General features: G+C 44.2%; 1 protein-coding gene across 1 annotated transcript in view; it reads right to left on the bottom strand.

The window, feature by feature from the left end:
• Window positions 1-17,037, bottom strand: part of LOC310710915 (putative transmembrane protein 244) — a 56,049-nt gene that overhangs the window by 1,316 nt on the left and 37,696 nt on the right. The window contains exons 2-5 of the mRNA XM_083512260.1: window positions 8,661-8,746; window positions 4,689-4,762; window positions 4,037-4,162; window positions 548-592 (exon numbers count right to left, since the gene is read on the bottom strand). Coding sequence (XP_083368386.1) covers window positions 548-592; window positions 4,037-4,162; window positions 4,689-4,762; window positions 8,661-8,692 — 277 coding nt within the window. The 5' untranslated portion in view covers window positions 8,693-8,746. The remainder of the gene's footprint in view (window positions 1-547; window positions 593-4,036; window positions 4,163-4,688; window positions 4,763-8,660; window positions 8,747-17,037) is intronic.

Raw genomic sequence — 17,037 nt, 5'->3', positions numbered from 1 at the left:
TGGGCAGCTGGGTAACTTGTGGGTCCTGGCTCTTCCTTGCAGTGGTGACTGATGAGTGTATATTACTAGATGTTCTCTAACTTCTTTCAGCTTGAAAGAGGGGGTTTGATGAGTGGGGCACAGCTTTATTCAGATCCACTCTTTGCTCATGTTTTTTGTCCCTTTGCTGCCTGTTCATGGTCCTTTTAGTAGCAATTCCACCACTACTGGACATTGTTTTGCTCTCCTTTACCCAAGAGAAGCTGGAATGAGACCAGGAAGCATTGCCCTTCTGAAGCTGACATAATCATATAACTAGCCAATGAGAGTTAGCAGATCGGAGTGAAGGCAGGAAACATGTTTTCAGGTTCTTCCTGACAAAATCAGCAAACTGGGTGGTCTGGGCACAGCACGGTGAAGGTGAGAGGGCCACCTTGACCCAGCCCTCAACACCCTGTCAGAGGTGTGAACTCCCAAACGAAGCAATGCATGTTGGATTGACTTGGAATACTGCAGACCTTATACTATCCCTTCGAAAGCAGAGTTGGCTTTTTGAAAATAATCTTACCAAGCGCCAGCCACCATTGCCAAACCAGAGGAAATTCTTTCATTACTGCAAAAGACAGGTCAGAAAAGTCAGCTGAAAAGTTGGAGATATGCCGGCATCACTATACTGTAAAGCAGGGGTCAGCAAACTCTTTGGGGAGGGGGCCGGTTCACCATCCCCCAGACATAGTAGCGGGCCGGACTGTGTGCGCAGGAGCACACGCACGCGGTGGAGGGGGCTTCTCTCTCCCCCAGCCCCTCCCCTCCCCCTGCCTACCTCCACCGCCACTCTGCCTGTGGTTGGGAGCTGGCGGCGGTGGCGGCGCCTCTCCTTTTCGTGCCAGCTTTCCCTGGTACAGGGCCAGCAGACACACCAAGCTCCAGCCCACAGCGCAGCCATGGGGAGAGGCCGGTGGGCGGGCGGCGAGGCTTCCTATCAAAGCCCAGCCCCCTTTCTCTGCAGGGTGGGGAGAAGCCGGGAGGAGGGAGGAGATGCCGCCACGGTGAGGGAGGAAGGGGGGCAAATCACCCAAAAATGGTGACCAGGGAAAAATGGCGATCGCACCAATCCAAGCAGCGATTGCAGAACCATTCACAGGCCAGATCCAGAGGGCAATTGGGCTGGATGCAGCCCACAGACCTTAGTTTGCCAATCCCTGCTGTAAAGAATAATTTATTTGGTAGGAAAGAACGTATCGGAGAAATGTGGCATTCCAGGGTCCAATGTCCCTTTGTTGCCTCTACTACTAACGTTTTCAGTAACCTGAAGCACAGCTTTGCCTTACTGAAGGGTCAGGAAACTGTAGGCCTGAGGACCAAATGTGGCCTTCTAAGGCACTCTATCTGGCTCTCAGAGCTCTCCTCAACCATACATCCTTCTGGTCCTGCTTTGAGTATTTTTCCTAGTTGGAAAGAGTCCTTGAACTGTGACAGTGCATAAGAAGCAAGGCTGACTTCTGGGTTAGCATTTTTTGACCGCTGCCAAAGCCCGTACCTCAGTGCAGGATCCACTACCAACTCTTGGAGCCTCCTGGCCTTGCTGCTGCTACCTATTCCTCTCCATCTTGAGTGACCCACCAGTACTCAGGATAACTGTACTTGCAACATACATACACAACAGAGGTGGGACCATTAGCATGAATGGGTCACTGCCCCACCTGCCTGCCTTCTTTCTTACAGTCAATCCTGAGGGTGGCACTGCCTGTTGGCTTCCTCCTCTTCTGTGTTCTCTGTCTCTGCCCTTTTGGAGGAGGATGGGGACAAAACTAGAGTTTATTGGTCCAGATCCTCCTCTTCCCTTCCAGTTCAGCATCTTCCAGCATGGGGGCTGAGCTCCTTTCAGGTGTGAGCTGGACTACTAAAGTAGGTGGCTACCACCCTGTTCTGGCATAGCAAATCCAATAAACCTGACTCATCTATCTGTTTGCAAGTCCATTCATCTCTTTGTGCAGCTCTTCCCCGTTCCTCGCTTCGCTCATCAATCATCTCTTAATTTGCCTATCTTAGCCCTTTCATCCATCCATCTCAATCTTGGAGCACAGAAGTTTGCCTCCCTCCGAGTCACAATTTTAAAGGGGGGAGAGAGAGTGACTGCACCTTGCTTTGGCAGCAGAAGCAGCTGCAGTTTATCATGCCCCAGCCAGGACGCCAAGAAATCATGCCCATGCTGGAGGCCGATGCAGTGGCCCTAATCACGCATGGGGACTGTGGCACGGGAGCAACACAATCCTTTCTACTAAAGCGCATGTGTCTGGCTCCCATTTAGCAAAAATTGCTTTGCTTATGACTAAGCAATTAGTCTTTTCCATAGATGCCCCCCAGCAACGCAATTGACACAGGAAGCCGAGGGGGAGCGTTGCACCTCTCATGGTGACAGCGAAGTGATGGGTGCCTTTTTCCAGTCCATTAGCACCAGCAGGCTGCAGATGTCGGCGCCTGTCTTTCTGGCATTTCCGCGCACAAGAGAAATGGAAGGCTCTTCCCTGTTATCATTGCTGCCATGATGGGAGAGAAGGAAAGATGGTTCCACATGGCACAGGGATTAATGGGACAGAACAATAGCGGAGGCAGGGACATGAGAGAAGAGGCGGGTGCCAGCCATTTGCAAGCTATTTAAAAACAACGCTCTCTTCCTTGGTAATGTTCATATTTGCTTTAAAGCTGTTTTTAAATTTGATTTTGCAGGATCATTAGCTGTTACTGCTGCTTCTAGGGTGGTGGGGGCGGAGAGGATGCCTGTGGGAAGAAGGGAAAAGTTGGCTTTGTCTGCTGGGTGAACTTTTTAGGCCAGGAGTGGAGAACCAGTGGCATTGGACTACAACTCCCATCATTCCTCTGGCTACTTGGCATGCTGGCTGGTGTGAATGGGAAGGTCACAAATGTATCCATTTTTGCAAAACAATCTCCCCTAATATAACACATTTTATGTAATTTTTGCCGATAAATGCATTTTTAATGCACACTTTACCCTAATACATTTTTGTACTCCTTGCTTAGCTGACAACCTGCATTGCAAAATTCGGATAAATGCAAATTTTGAAGGATGCCTGCCTATTGTTTTTCAACTTCTTTCATTAAGTGCAGCTTAGGTTAGTCTGCCTTTAAATACAAAGTGAATTATATTTCTCTCCTCCCCATAACCTGGATATATCTTGTTCTTTCATCAATAAATTCCTTTTGCAGTCAGTTCTTAGTTGTTTAATTATGTTACTTAAAATGTGGAAGGTTCTAAGTCCTACTCAAGTAAACCCACTGAAGTGAAGACTATAGGTGGTCATGTTTATGTCAGTGGGTCTACTCTGAGTTGGACAAGCCTTAAATACCATCTGAAGTCGTTATTATGCTGGTGATTAGTAATACTGTTTTGCATTGCATGTGGAATTTGTATTATACTCCCTTGTATTAACTCACTTGGGGGCAACTTATAAACTGCTTATAAACTTTTGTAGAAATATGAAGCAGTGTATAACTTTAGTAAATAAACAAAAGATCTGAAGATGACTGATACTGTATTGACCCGAATATAAGCTGCACTTGAATATAAGCCGCACCTTTAAAATTGGAGAGGAAAAAAGAAGAAAAGAAAAATTACCTGAATATAAGACGCTCCATTCCTCACTGCTCCTGGCTGCTTATGGGGGGGTGGGGAGCCGCACTGCGTTGCCAATGGCCTTTCCCCTATCTCGCTCTCTCCCTTCCCGGCCTTGGGGGAGAGGACAGGGGAATACGCACGGGGCGGGCGCCACTTTGCCACGCTCCTGGCGCTGTTTGCCCCGTGCTTCTGGCTGCATACCGTAAGGTCACGAATATAAACCACACTTTAACTTTTCACGGTTGGAATTGGGGGGGGGGGAGTGAGGCTTATATTGAGGCCAATGCGGTAATATCTTAGCTGGACAGTTGGCTGTTACTTCACTGGTCCATGAAAGCTGCAATCCAGTGCCAGACGTTGCTCCTTTTTCCATCCTTGAAAGGGTCCCTCCAATTTAGTACATGACTGCCTTGAACTCACCTGCAACAGTCAAGAGCACATGGGCCATGGTAACAGTGATGGTATAATCCCAGACCCAGCGTTTCAGTAGCACAGCGAAGAGGAGGCCGCTGATCAGAAAGGTGGTCTCCATCGACAGCACATTTGCTTAGGAAGGAGGAAAAGGGAAAGAAAGCCTTCAATGACCTGGTGTAATCCAGATATTCTGGATTATAAATTGGGGGGGAAACAACAACAGCACCCAGCTAAAATTCTAAACTACAGTTGTTCTCCTGTATAGTAGAGCAAAATGTCTTTGATGTCATGTTCTATACAGAGGTCATTCATTTTAGACTTTCTAGGTTTTATCCAATGCTAGTCCTATTCAAAGTTCCTGTTTAGGGAAGTTTTTAATGTGTGATGTTTTATCGTGTTTTTAATATTCTGTCGGGAGCCGCCCAGAGTGGCTGAGGAAACCCAGCCAGATGGGCGGAGTATGAAAAATAACTTCTTCTTATTATTTATTATTAAAGTGAACCTAATGAAATTAATCGGCATGACTAACTTTGGTCCATTAATTTGAATGGGTCTACTCTGAGTTTTGCATCATAGGCATACCTTGATGCTTCTGTTCTTCTCCCACCCCCAAAGGCAATGCCATCTCTAGGAACACTAAAGGGTTTCCCCAACTCACCCAGATATTTGGGATTTGAATAAGATGGTTCCATGTTGAATTCAAAAGGGATAAGCATGCCAAAGTTGTTGAGCCTGGAAAGAAAAGTACTTGCGGTTAAACTCAGTAGAAGCAGAGGGAACGCCCTCCCACCAAATGTCAAAGAGAACAACAACTACCAGACTTTTAGAAGACATCTGAAGGCAGCCCTGTTTAGGGAAGCTTTTAATGTTTGATGTATTACAGTATTTTAATATTTTTTTGGAAGCCGCCCATAGTGGCTGGGGTAGCCCAGCCAGATGGGTGGGGTATAAATAATAAATTATTATTATTATTATTAGCTTCATGACAGTTACAATGGTGGCGCTTGTAAATTCCACCGACATCTTCTAACTCTTGCTGATTCCGAGCAAGGTCTACTTTATCCTACATGATGTTTCCAAGTGCAGAAGCTGAGCGTTTGAATCTCAATTCTGCAATACAGTGGTACCTTGGGTTAAGTACTTAATTCGTTCCAGAGGTCGGTTCTTAACCTGAAACTGTTCTTAACCTGAAGCACCACTTCAGCTAATGGGGCCTCCTGCTGCCGCCGCTCTGCCAAAGCACAATTTCTGTTCTCATCCTGAAGCAAAGTTCTTAACCAGAGGTACTATTTCTGGGTTAGCGGAGTCTGTAACCTGAAGCGTATGTAACCCGAGGTACCACTGTAAACTGAAACAGCCCTGCTTAAGAGGTTAACAAATAAACTATGATTGAAACATGAACAGGTCAGGAAAGATGGGTTTACTCTGGTGTGGTTTAATTTTGTAACATATGCCAGTATTCCAGAAAATGAATAACCTCGTCATCATTTGCTTCAATCGGATTTATCTAAGTTTAATTTAAACATATATTATCTTCCCTTTGAACCCTCCCCTCCACGTTCCTTAATATACCGTTTCATTAGTAACAGTAGGGGAGAAATGAATATGACTCATACTTAATCGACGCACAACCACAAAGGCTCCTGATTAAGCATTTGGCTATGCAATGTTGAACTTTATCTGTTAACTCTGTTCTGTCCTGCTCCCCTTTATTTTTGTTTAAACCAATTCACAAACCAAGAACTTATACGCTGACTGCTAATAATGAACCATATGCTGCAGATATCACTAAAGATTTATTATGCTCCTTTTGTGGTATACACATGGCATGAGAAGACTTGGTCTATTTATTTGTATCATTTATTATTCCTATGATCCTTGTTTATAAACCCATTAAAAAGTTATAGTAAATAAAATAAAAAAACCTCTGCAGCAAACTATTAGTGACAATGGCAGTTTTAGGGGGTACAAGTTTATATGAGAGCATGGTGGGGAAGAAAAGATTCAGCCCTCTCCAATCCTGTATGATCCTGATCAGAGAGAGAGAGAGCTGCTATTTAACAAACAACAAGCCCAGATACATGATATATAATTGTGCATATAACTTACTGTGTAGTTTGGCCCTCCACTAGTTGCCTCAGGCCAGTGGTGGCCAAACTCAGCCCTCCAGATTATTTGGGACTACAGTTCCCATCATCCCTGACCACTGGTTCTGTTAGCTAGGGATGATGGGAGTTGTAGTCTCTAAACATCTGGAGGGCCAAGTTTAGCCACCACTGCCTTAGTCAAACTCTTTCCCCAGCTTCCACCCAGCCCTGGTGATAAGCTGTTGTAGGTATTGCAGAAAGGTAATTTTGTTCATGCACCCAGCTAGAACCCTGAAAAGGAACTTGAAACTGCAATGTTTTGCTGTGGGTTCTGCTTGCTTCATGTAACTGTGATTGATTACTTTGTCCACTTTGCCCAAAGAGATCTACGGTTTCACCCAACAACTTTGTCAGATTGGACAACTTGGCAAAGCCACCCAATACCCCTGAAGGCTTAAGTACTGTTCTTCCCCAGACATTTTGTGTAAGTGATTACAGATCATTGCTCTTCTTGCCAGGCTGGGAGGTTAACCAACAATGGGAGTCAAGCTAGGCACTCATAAACCTGTCTATCATTGATGGATGGGTAATCACTTTGGTCTTAAATGTAGCTACACTTGGAAGAAAGCCTCATTGGTTTAAATCAGAGTGGGAAACCTTTGTTAGCCCAGTGGCCAGCTACCTTCAAGAAGAAAGCTTTCCAAAAGAAAAAGTGTATTAGGCAAAAATGCATACTAGAATGTGTATATCAGGAGGAATGAGTCTTTGCAGAGGGTGGTGAACACAGCACATGATATCATGGGCTGTCCCCTGAGCTCGCTAGATGACATCTCAAGGGATCGTTGCCTTAGGAGAGCAAGAAAAATTATCAGAGATGATTCACATCCCGGCCAGCACCTCTTTAATCTATCCTCAAGCAGGAGATATAGAAGTATAATCAGTCGTAAGGTAAAGGTAAAGGGATCCCTGACCATTAGGTCCAGTTGTAACCGACTCTGGGTTTGCGGCGCTCATCTCGCTTTATTGGCCGAGCGAGCTGGCGTACAGCTTCCGGGTCATGTGGCCAGCATGACTAAGCCGCTTCTGGCGAACCAGAGCAGCACACAGAAACGCCGTTTACCTTCCCGCCGGAGCGGTACCTATTTATCTACTTGCACTTTGATGTGCTTTCAAACTGCTAGGTTGGCAGGAGCTGGGACCGAGCAATGGGAGCTCACCCCGTCACAGGGATTCGAACCACCGACCTTCCGATTGGCAAGTCCTAGGTGTTAAGTTGTGGGCGAACATATCAGACGACACAGCGATTCTTCAAACAGCTCTTCTTTATTCTGAGGCCAGAACTGAACTGAGCTGAAGGGCTCAGTCAGCCTGCTTATATAGAGCTCCAGTACCTTGTTACTGTAACAACTTTCTAAAACTATCCAATCACTGAACATCACTTTCGATCCTTCATTTGCATACAAACTATCCAATCACTGAACGTCACTTTCGATCCTTCATTTGCATAAATATCTACAGTATCCCCCTGCTGGCCCAGGGTGAGAACTTCAGTACATAACACTAGGCTCTGTGGTTTAACCCACAGCGCCCCCCGCGTCCCATAATCAGTCGTACCAACAGGCTAAAAAACAGTTACTATCCGTGGGCTGAACAGAAAATAATATAGTGCAACTAACTTTCGGGGTCGGTGTGTTATGTGACAAGCACACAGAGTGCAATGAGATTGAGTGTTTGGGGGGGGGGAGGCTCGATTAATTTCATTGTACACAGGTTGTACATTGGCAATAAAGGTATTATTATTATTATTACTAAAATGCTGACAAACTTCTTTGAGGACTTAAAAAAAATCACAGACTGAAGCAGAAGTGTGGCAAACTGTACTTAATGTGTGAAAATGAGAAACAGACACTAAAATTGAAAGATGTTTACAATTCTTATTAATTTATTTTATATATTTATTTTAACAGATAAATACAATTACTAAAAACATAGAAAAAACAATAATTTTAAACAACCAATTAAAAGACAATTGACAAGAATCAAAACTTTATGTCTCTCTGTGTTTATTCCTGGAGTACATCCGTTGAAATTAATGGACCTAAGTTAATCATATCCATTAATATAGACATTAATATTATTAATATGTCCATTAGTTAATATTAATAATTGCTTAATTTTCAGAGTGTTGCTGTGGGAATTAAATGAGGAAGGGGGAAAGCCCTTCTGCTCCTTGGAGAAAAAGTTGGGATATGAATGAAATAAATAAAGGATGTCCATAGATCTACGCTGAGTGTGACTAACATTGACCATAAGCCTTAAGACTCCCAGGAACATGCTGTCAGATGTGTTTTGTAACAGCACAAAGCTAAAGGGAAATTAAAATAAATGGCTACACTGTAATTAGGCATTGTGTCAGGTGTGGAGGGGAAAAGAACATTCGCAAACACTTATTAGGAGCAGCAGCAGGAAGACTGAACGCTTGTGGGAGATGCTAACAGGGGAGGTTGAGAGTAACATCTATGGTTCACAGAAAGCAGCCTCACCTGAATGCTCCACAGCAAATGCTTCCAGTCATGTAATACACTGTGTAGAAAATGAGGAGGCACAGCAGTATATGAAGAACAATCGTCTGGAAATCAAACCAGGAAAGAAGAAGAAGAAATGAAATAGATTGGTACACATGGTGACCTTACGTTGGTTTCCTGCTGAGCAAAGTTGAATGGTGCCACCTCAAAGGAGAAACATCATTAGAGAATTGGGTACGTATGTTAGCCGGCCCAAATAATATTGGTGGGTGCAGTCGCAGGTGATTGTTGAAGGTGCTTTGCAACCCGACAGAGCACTGGAAATGGTATTGGATTCGCCTGAGAAACAACGTTTCTGCAGCAAAGAAATGACTTGGGCTTCTGTATGGAAAAGCACAGCTTCATATCTGTTGGAAGTTCAGGTGCAACTCAGCTGGCCAAAAGGGGGTTACATGGGGATTCAGATTCCTAGACTATCCCTGTGCCTTTTGCCTCTCTACTGACCTCTCTCTCCTTTGAACTTTAGATTGACAAGCCTTAGGTTGCATCCTGTACACAGCTTCCTCCTCCTCACTCTCTCAGACTTGCCTTTGTTTCTTCTATAGATTAGTAAGATTTGAGAGAAGCTTTTCTATCCAAGTTAAGTACTTCCAATGATAGGCAACTTTATTATTTTTCTCTCCAAATCTCTCTGTGCGTGATTCCCATAGGGTAACGTCTACGTATCAGATTCACAAGCCACATTCTGCATACCAAATTTCAATAATGTAGGCTAGTAACAAGAGTTTCCAGAACCACCCCTCCCTTCTCTCATATGTCTTTTGAAAGCTATAATGTTTAGACAGGCCTTTGAGATATGAATGTTCTCCTTTTTAACCAATTGGTATTTAATGAAGTTTATTTTAAATAATGTTTTTTTACGGATACTTTTTGCTGATTTTATTCCTATAAATTGTATACCACCTTGATATATTTTAATGTTTGATGTTCTGGTGTATTTTTATTATTTTGTTGGAAGCCACCCAGCCAGATGGGCAGTGTATAAATAATATATTATTACTATTACTATTACTATTACTATTACTATTATTATTATTTATTATACAAAATATACATATAAAGATACATACATAGATAAAATAGGACTTCTGTCTTCCTGTAGTTTTTTCTCATACTACAAACCCCTGAGAAATCTATCACTCAGTCAGGTTGCCACTTGCATTCGCTAGAATGCACCACAATACAATCCAAGTGATATTTAGTTAAGTATTTTTATTTATTTACTTGATTGGGGGGGAGGGTGAGCAGTTGCCCCCTTGCCTCCCCCGACTATGCCCATGGACCTTCTCCTGGCCCATGCTAGAGAATTCTATGCTAGATCTATCTTTGGAATTATAGAGGTATTCTACAGTTATCTTTAGATTCTGCAGTCTTCAAGCTGATAAGGAGCAGGTGGTGTGGGTGAATCCCTGCTTGACATCCCAAACCTCTCTGCAGCAGCTGACTCTGCTTCCCGCCCCCCAGCTCAATAGAGGTAACCTGTTCCCCAAGGGCTTTACCTTGATGGCTGCTGTATGGCTGCCTTGAGGCACCATGTAAGATTCATAACAGCAAGGGTAATATTTCGTGAAGCACAGCTGTAGCCCAGAAGAGAGAGCCTGGTCTTCTCCCGCAGGGGATTAAGGTCTGAGCTGCAAAGCCTGTTAGAGGCGAAGATGGAGGTGGCAGAGAAAGAGGGAGGAGCAAAGGAAACTAGCCAGTCCCTTGACTGGAAGAGTTGAAGACATTATAAGGACTGAGCAGAATCTTATGGACTGTGGCAGTCTGCCATGACAGTGGTCGGGGTGACTTGCACCCATTGGGACAGTTAAGGCAGAAGTCAGGAAGATCTACAGCAGAGCCTCTCCCTAACTGGTTGTAAGAAAGAAGACAGGCAGGTGGGGGCTGATTGGAGCCAAAGTGAGGTTGGTGGGCCAATGTCGCCATTCACCTTAGTAGAGTAGCCTCCTGTGGCGGTGATTTTTATAGGCCTCTGTTATGGGATGGGATCACATTGTTCAGCGATGCTGAAGAAATTCCTACCCAGACATTCAAGAGTGCATCTATACTACCATAAAAGGTAAAGGTAAAGGGACCCCTGACCATTAGGTCCAGTCGTGACCGACTCTAGGGTTGTGGCGCTCATCTCGCTTTATTGGCCGAGGGAGCTGGCATACAGCTTCCGGGTCATGTGGCCAGCATGACTAAGCTGCTTCTGGAGAGCCAGAGCAGTGCACGGAAACGCCGTTTACCTTGCTGCCGGAGTGATACCTATTTATCTACTTGCACTTTGATGTGCTTTTGAACTGCTAGGTTGGCAGGAGCAGGGACCGAGCAATGTGAGCTCACCCTGTCGCAGGGATTCAAACCGCTGACCTTCTAATCTGCACGTCCTAGGCTCTGTGGTTTAACCCACAGTGCCACGCACGTCCCATATACTACCATAGATGGCACTAAACAGGGAACGGTAGCCAACACCTCAGAAAACAGAATAAAATTCAGAGTGAGCTTGACAGAATGTGAAGGGATGGCCTGGAACTATGAAAATGAAAATTCAGCAGAAACAAATGCAAAAGTTCTGCATTTATGCAACAACATCAAGCGAGTGACACCTAACTTGGAAACAGTGAATGTGAAAAGGGTCACAGCAGATCACAAGGTGAACATAAGTCAGCAAGGTGAACATAAGTCAGCAAAAAAAATAAAAATGAATGTGATTTTAGCCTAATAAAGCCAGAGTTCTCAAGTCATATGAAGTATTAAAGGTAAAGGGTAAAGGGACCCCTGACCATTAGGTCCATTTGTGACCGACTCTGGGGTTGCGGCGCTCGTCTCGCTTTATTGGCCAAGGGAGCTGGCGTACAGCTTCCGGGTAATGTGGCCAGCATGACCACATGGCGAACCAGAGCAGCACACGTAAACGCCTTTTACCTTCCCGCCGGAGCGGTACCTATTTATCTACTTGCACTTTGACGTGCTTTTGAACTGCTGGGTTGGCAGGAGCAGGGACTGAGCAACGGGAGCTCACCCCGTCATGGGGATTCGAACTGCCGACCTTCTGCCGACCTTCTGTGGTTTAATCCACATAGCCACCCACGTCCCATATGAAGTATTAGTTCCCCTTTATTCCATGCTGGACCTCCTACGTTCAGCTCAAGGCACCATACTTAGAGAAAGATGTGGGCAAGCTGGAATGGATTCAAAGGAGAGCAATGAAGATGGCAGTCGATACAAAAAACAAGCCCAAAGAGGAAAGGAATGGGGTATCTTTACTCCAGAGCACACAATGAAAGAGACATGCTAGCAGTCTCTTTCATACCTGGACTGTCGCAGATCAAAGGACAAAGGCTAGAACCTAATGAGCTTATGTTACAGGAGGGTATATTTTGGCTGACCAGTGGCAGAAATACCTTGGTGACAGGAGTGATCTGACAATGAAACTAATTACCTGGAGGGAGATGGGATCAGAAGAGAAGAAGACTGGGAGCATGGAGGCAAGATCATAGCACTTTTAAAATCCTTGAAGGGGCATTGCACAGAAGAAGGCAAATACTTCTTCTCTGCTGCCCCAGAGGGCAGGTGTACATGTAACGGGCTAAAGATACACGAGGGTAGATTTTGGTTGAACATCAGGAAAAAGTTATTGATGGTAAGAGCAGTTCTATGGACCCAATTGTCTAGAGTTGGTTGGCTCTCCTCTGATTGGAGGTCTTAAGCAGAGGCTGCACAGACCATCTGCTGGGGATTCCCAAGCCGTGAATTGACTGCATTAAGGTTGGGCAAAGTGGTCTTCTCCAACTCTCTGATAGGTGGGTCTACCATGGAACAACCCACTCACTGTTCACTCCATTTTTAAGGGGCATCAACATTTGCTGTCTTCATCAGATTGCCATCCTCTGGTGCGGTAGTGGCCAGTGGGTCAGTGATGGCAGGGTAGAGTTTCGCACCTGACTTCTGAGTCATGAAGAGCTCAACTCAAGGTAAGCACAGCGCCAGCACCAGGAGCGTTGGATTGGCTCTGACTCTGCTCCCACCACCCTGAGCAGTGCCTGTCATTCTGAAGCCAGATGTGCAATGCCACCTCGCCTTCACTGCCCTGCTGACCACTGCCTGTCCTGTTCTTGACTCTTCCAGTGTGGTCAGTGTGGTGTAGTGGTTAAGAGCGGTAGTCTCGTAATCTGGGGAACCGGGTTCGTGTCTCTGCTCCTCCACATGCAGCTGCTGGGTGACCTTGGGCCAGTCACACTTCTTTGAAGTCTCTCAGCCCCACTCACCTCACAGAGTGTTTGTTGTGGGGGAGGAAGGGAAAGGAGAATGTTAGCCGCTTTGAGACTCCTTAAAGGGAGTGAAAGGCGGGATATCAAATCCAAACTCTTCTTCTTCCAGGAGCATTGGTGATGTCATTTCCTGCCTCTTCCTCTCCAACCCTTCTTGCAGGGCCAGTTGGCATTGCATAGCCCTTGAGGAAGGCTAGCATAGCTTAGCCTACATTTCCTCTGCCCACATAGTATCTGGCTACTCTCAATTTATCTTTGACTTTTGCCCGCCATTTCATTACTATTATTTAGAAGAGGGAAAAGAAATCAAATTGAGAAAATATCATTAGTTAGAAAAATAGGTCCCTGGCTTTGTAGCTAATGAAGCTTGGTAGCCTGAAGCATTATGAAAGGAGATGGAAGCTTTTTACATATGAAGAAAATGGTTATTTCAATAGATTGCTCCCCCTACACATACATTAAAAAATGTGTCAAAAAATTAAGCATGTCAACAGAAGGCACAGCGCTCTATGCTCAGGGCCCAATACTGTCAACGTGTCACGCTTAGGAGAAATGGTTTACTTGCATGAAGACCAAAAATGAAGCGAGAATTTTTTACTCTGGAGTTTGGCGAGTTCTACACGGTTGTCTGAGAACTCTTCACTGCAGAGGCAAGGAATTGGTGAGCTTCCAGATGTTGCTGGACTTCAACTCCCATCAGCCCCAGCCAGCCAGCTAGCGTAGCCAATAGTCAGGAGTTGTAGTCCAACAACACATGGGACACAGCTACATAAATCAAAAAATAATGATTTGAATGTGTTATAAACATGCAACACCAGATGGCACCAGAGAGCAGAAATTTTTTTCCACATGATTTTCCATAGGATTTTTTTCCTTTTGTTATCACAATCTAATTTCTGACTTATTTACAGTATAGTGTTTCTTTTCTGTGTATAAATCCACTCCTTGGAGTTAGTGGTGGATGGTGCCAACTGGGGTGGAAAGCAAGGAGGCCAATTGCAGGTGGAGCCAGAGACTGATGCAGCCAACTAATTTCTCCCAGTTGAGTTCTACAAAGGTAACACTGAGGTGGATCAGCAGCAGCAGGAGGAGGCTGACAGCCAGTGCTACCCCTTCAAAAGGCTGTAAGAAGGCAGGCAGATTGGGACTGGCTGATGGCAGGCTGAGGTTGGTGAGGCTGTGCCCAATTTGCTCTAACAGATCAGCTTCCACTGCCTGGAGGATCCACATCTCTGCTATAGCACAAGCTTCAAGAGAGCAAGTAGTAATGCACAGTGAAGACAGCCCCTCCGTTTGCTGTGTTAGCCTGATATGATATCAAGACTTGGCTCAGCTTCCTGTCCATGGATGAACCTCTTAATGTGCAAGCTTTTTAGATAGGTCGTACTGCCTGCAATGTTTGCAACTCTGTCCATGTTGTGGAATCATCAGGGGATCATTTGCCCATAATACCAGGGATATTCTATGGTACAAAATCCAGTTATACCCTTAACCATATTGAGGAGGGACCCCCTCAGGTATGTTGTCCCTTGGGCAACAAAGGACATATTGTGATGTTGATTGTGTTTATGTGTGTTGACAATTGCTTGGTGTTTATTGGTGAAAGCAATGAAAACAGAGCAACTACTATCTTTGGAAGTTGGGGCCCAATACTCTGGAGCACCATTTCATTGGATAAACTTATCTGCTTATAAGCATTTTGGGAAGGGAAAGACTTATTGATTTTATACAGTACTGGAATAGACCTACAGAACTTGTATTCCAAGATGTCTTAATTATTACTTGTAATTAATTGAAGATATTGTGTTAAAGAAGGGTGACATTCCAGATGATTTTGGACTCCAAGTCCCATCGGCCAATGGTCAGAGATGATGGGAAATGTAGTGCAGTAACAGCTGGAGGACCAAAAATTGCCCAGCCCTAATGTAAAGACTTGGAAGACTAGATAGGTGTGTTAGATTTTGTTTGCCTTTTCTTCCTATTTGTGCGTTGAATAAGAGGAGAAAATAAAAAGTAGTAGTCTCTTAGCCACACTGAGTAATTAGGGAGAGCTAATCTGGAGTAGTTGGTTAGAGTGCCAGACTATGACTTGGGAGATCAGGGTTCAAATCTCTACACAGCCATGAAGCTCGCAGGTGACCTAACTTACTGTGTTGTTGTGAAGATAAAACTGGGAGGGGAGAACAATCTAAATCGCCTTGACTTCCTTGGAGGAAAGGCAGAATATACATGTTGTAACAAATGAACATCTAAAGAACTTGACTGTATGCTCCAGACCAGTGCTTTGAGCAGAGTAAGTGTTCCAAGTTCCCCTCTAGCCTTTACTTTAATATGGGCATTAGAAATTCAGAATCACTCCCAACAATCACGTGTGCCGAGGAAATGTTAATATTATTAACACTTACTACAAAACAGAAGATCACAGCCTTGTTAAAACTGATTCTAGAGAACGGCACACTGAGAACTAGCAATCATAGCTGGTTTGAGACATTTTTACAAAAAAATTGCCACCTGCTCATTGCTAAAAATGTTAGTCCCCTCAAAGACTAGCCTGGAAATAGTTTCAGGAGATGTTAGATTATATGTTCTCAAGCCCCCTGGTAATAAGAGTAAAAGAACACATGCACTGTATCTTTTCCACCTTAAGTGTGATTACAGGGAGGACAGCTTGCTTTCAAAAGAACTCCAGCAAATCTGTCTGCACACAGCATTTATTTGCAGCAGCAGCAGAAATTAAGTTGAGTTAAGTGGAATCCTTGCCTGGTACATACCTTTAGTTGAAAGGTATTTACACTGAGCCTTGGTGTAAAATAAGCAAGCTTCTGATCATTCAAGGAAGTTCATTCTTGAAAGGAAAGAGTTCTATACTCCTAACTATCTGGTTGGAGAAAGAAAGAAGCCATGCTTGTCCCTTGTTCTCAATAGATAGATTCAAGATGTGTGAGGAGCAGGAAGTTGTAAAACTGGATGCAACCTAAGATTTATTGTTCTAAACCAGAGGGGTCTGCATCACCCCTAGTGGCACGTTTCTTAGGAGCCAGCTTTTTAAAAATAGCAATGAACATGACTTTTTTAAACCATAGATCCCTAGAGTAACAAGTCTTAACCTTCCACCCTATAGATTGCTAGATGAGTGGCAACCAACAGATAAAGAATTAATTGTTCCCTCCTTGGGGGCCGTTTGTGATTTATATGACCAAACAATCTCAGGGTTGGCACATTCCCACTAAATATGAGTTTACCTGGCAACATTCTTGAAATTTGGTATGTTTCGTATTTCTGCCAATCTTGTATTCCACTGTGGAATTTATTTTATGCTATTCAAGCTCTCTATGATTATTATGATTACTATTTTATTGTCTTGTTATACATTCTACCCTCACAGATATAGGATCGCAGGTTTGCAAGGAGACATTGGGTTTCATCCAGATTAAACCCCCAAACACATAACAATGTTTCATGCATCCTGAATTTGTTGTCAATAAAATACTAACTTTACAGCCCTTGTTTCTTCTCTAAACCATTACAGAACATCTACACTTTCTACAAAGCAATGCAATGATTCAGAAACTCCTAAACTCTCTTCACTGGGTGAACGAGCAAAGTCCTGTTCTTGATTTAGAGGTCTTCTGATGTTTTTATTACGGCGCTGCCCGCTTTTAAGAGGCCTTCTGGTTGCCTTTTATTATGGTGCTGTCCACTAATGTGGATCATTGTCCGCGAGCACGGTAAATCAGGGGAAAGTGCAATAAATAAATGGCTAAAAACTGAAGGCCTCTACATCTGCGGAGGTACCGTTTGTGTTCTTAAGGGCAATTCTCTAAGAATAGAGTAACTGCTTTACTGCAGAGGTAGCCAATGTGTTGGCCTCCAGATTTTTCTGGACTTCAACTCTCATTATCCTTGTCCACTGCCTGTTCTGGGTGGAGCTAATGGGAGCTGAAGTCCAACATCTGGAGGCACAAGCAGACCAAGATCAGTCTAATCTAGTACTCAAGAGTGACTAGCAAGATTTTCCAACCACCACTAGCAGCTCACAAAGCACACCTAGTGGGTATGGGGGTGACACACTTACTGGG

Source organism: Podarcis liolepis, assembly GCF_965112155.1.
Source record: "Podarcis liolepis genome assembly, chromosome: 7".
Classification (NCBI taxonomy): Eukaryota; Metazoa; Chordata; class Lepidosauria; order Squamata; family Lacertidae; genus Podarcis; species Podarcis liolepis.
This window is presented reverse-complemented; position numbering and strand designations above follow the sequence as displayed.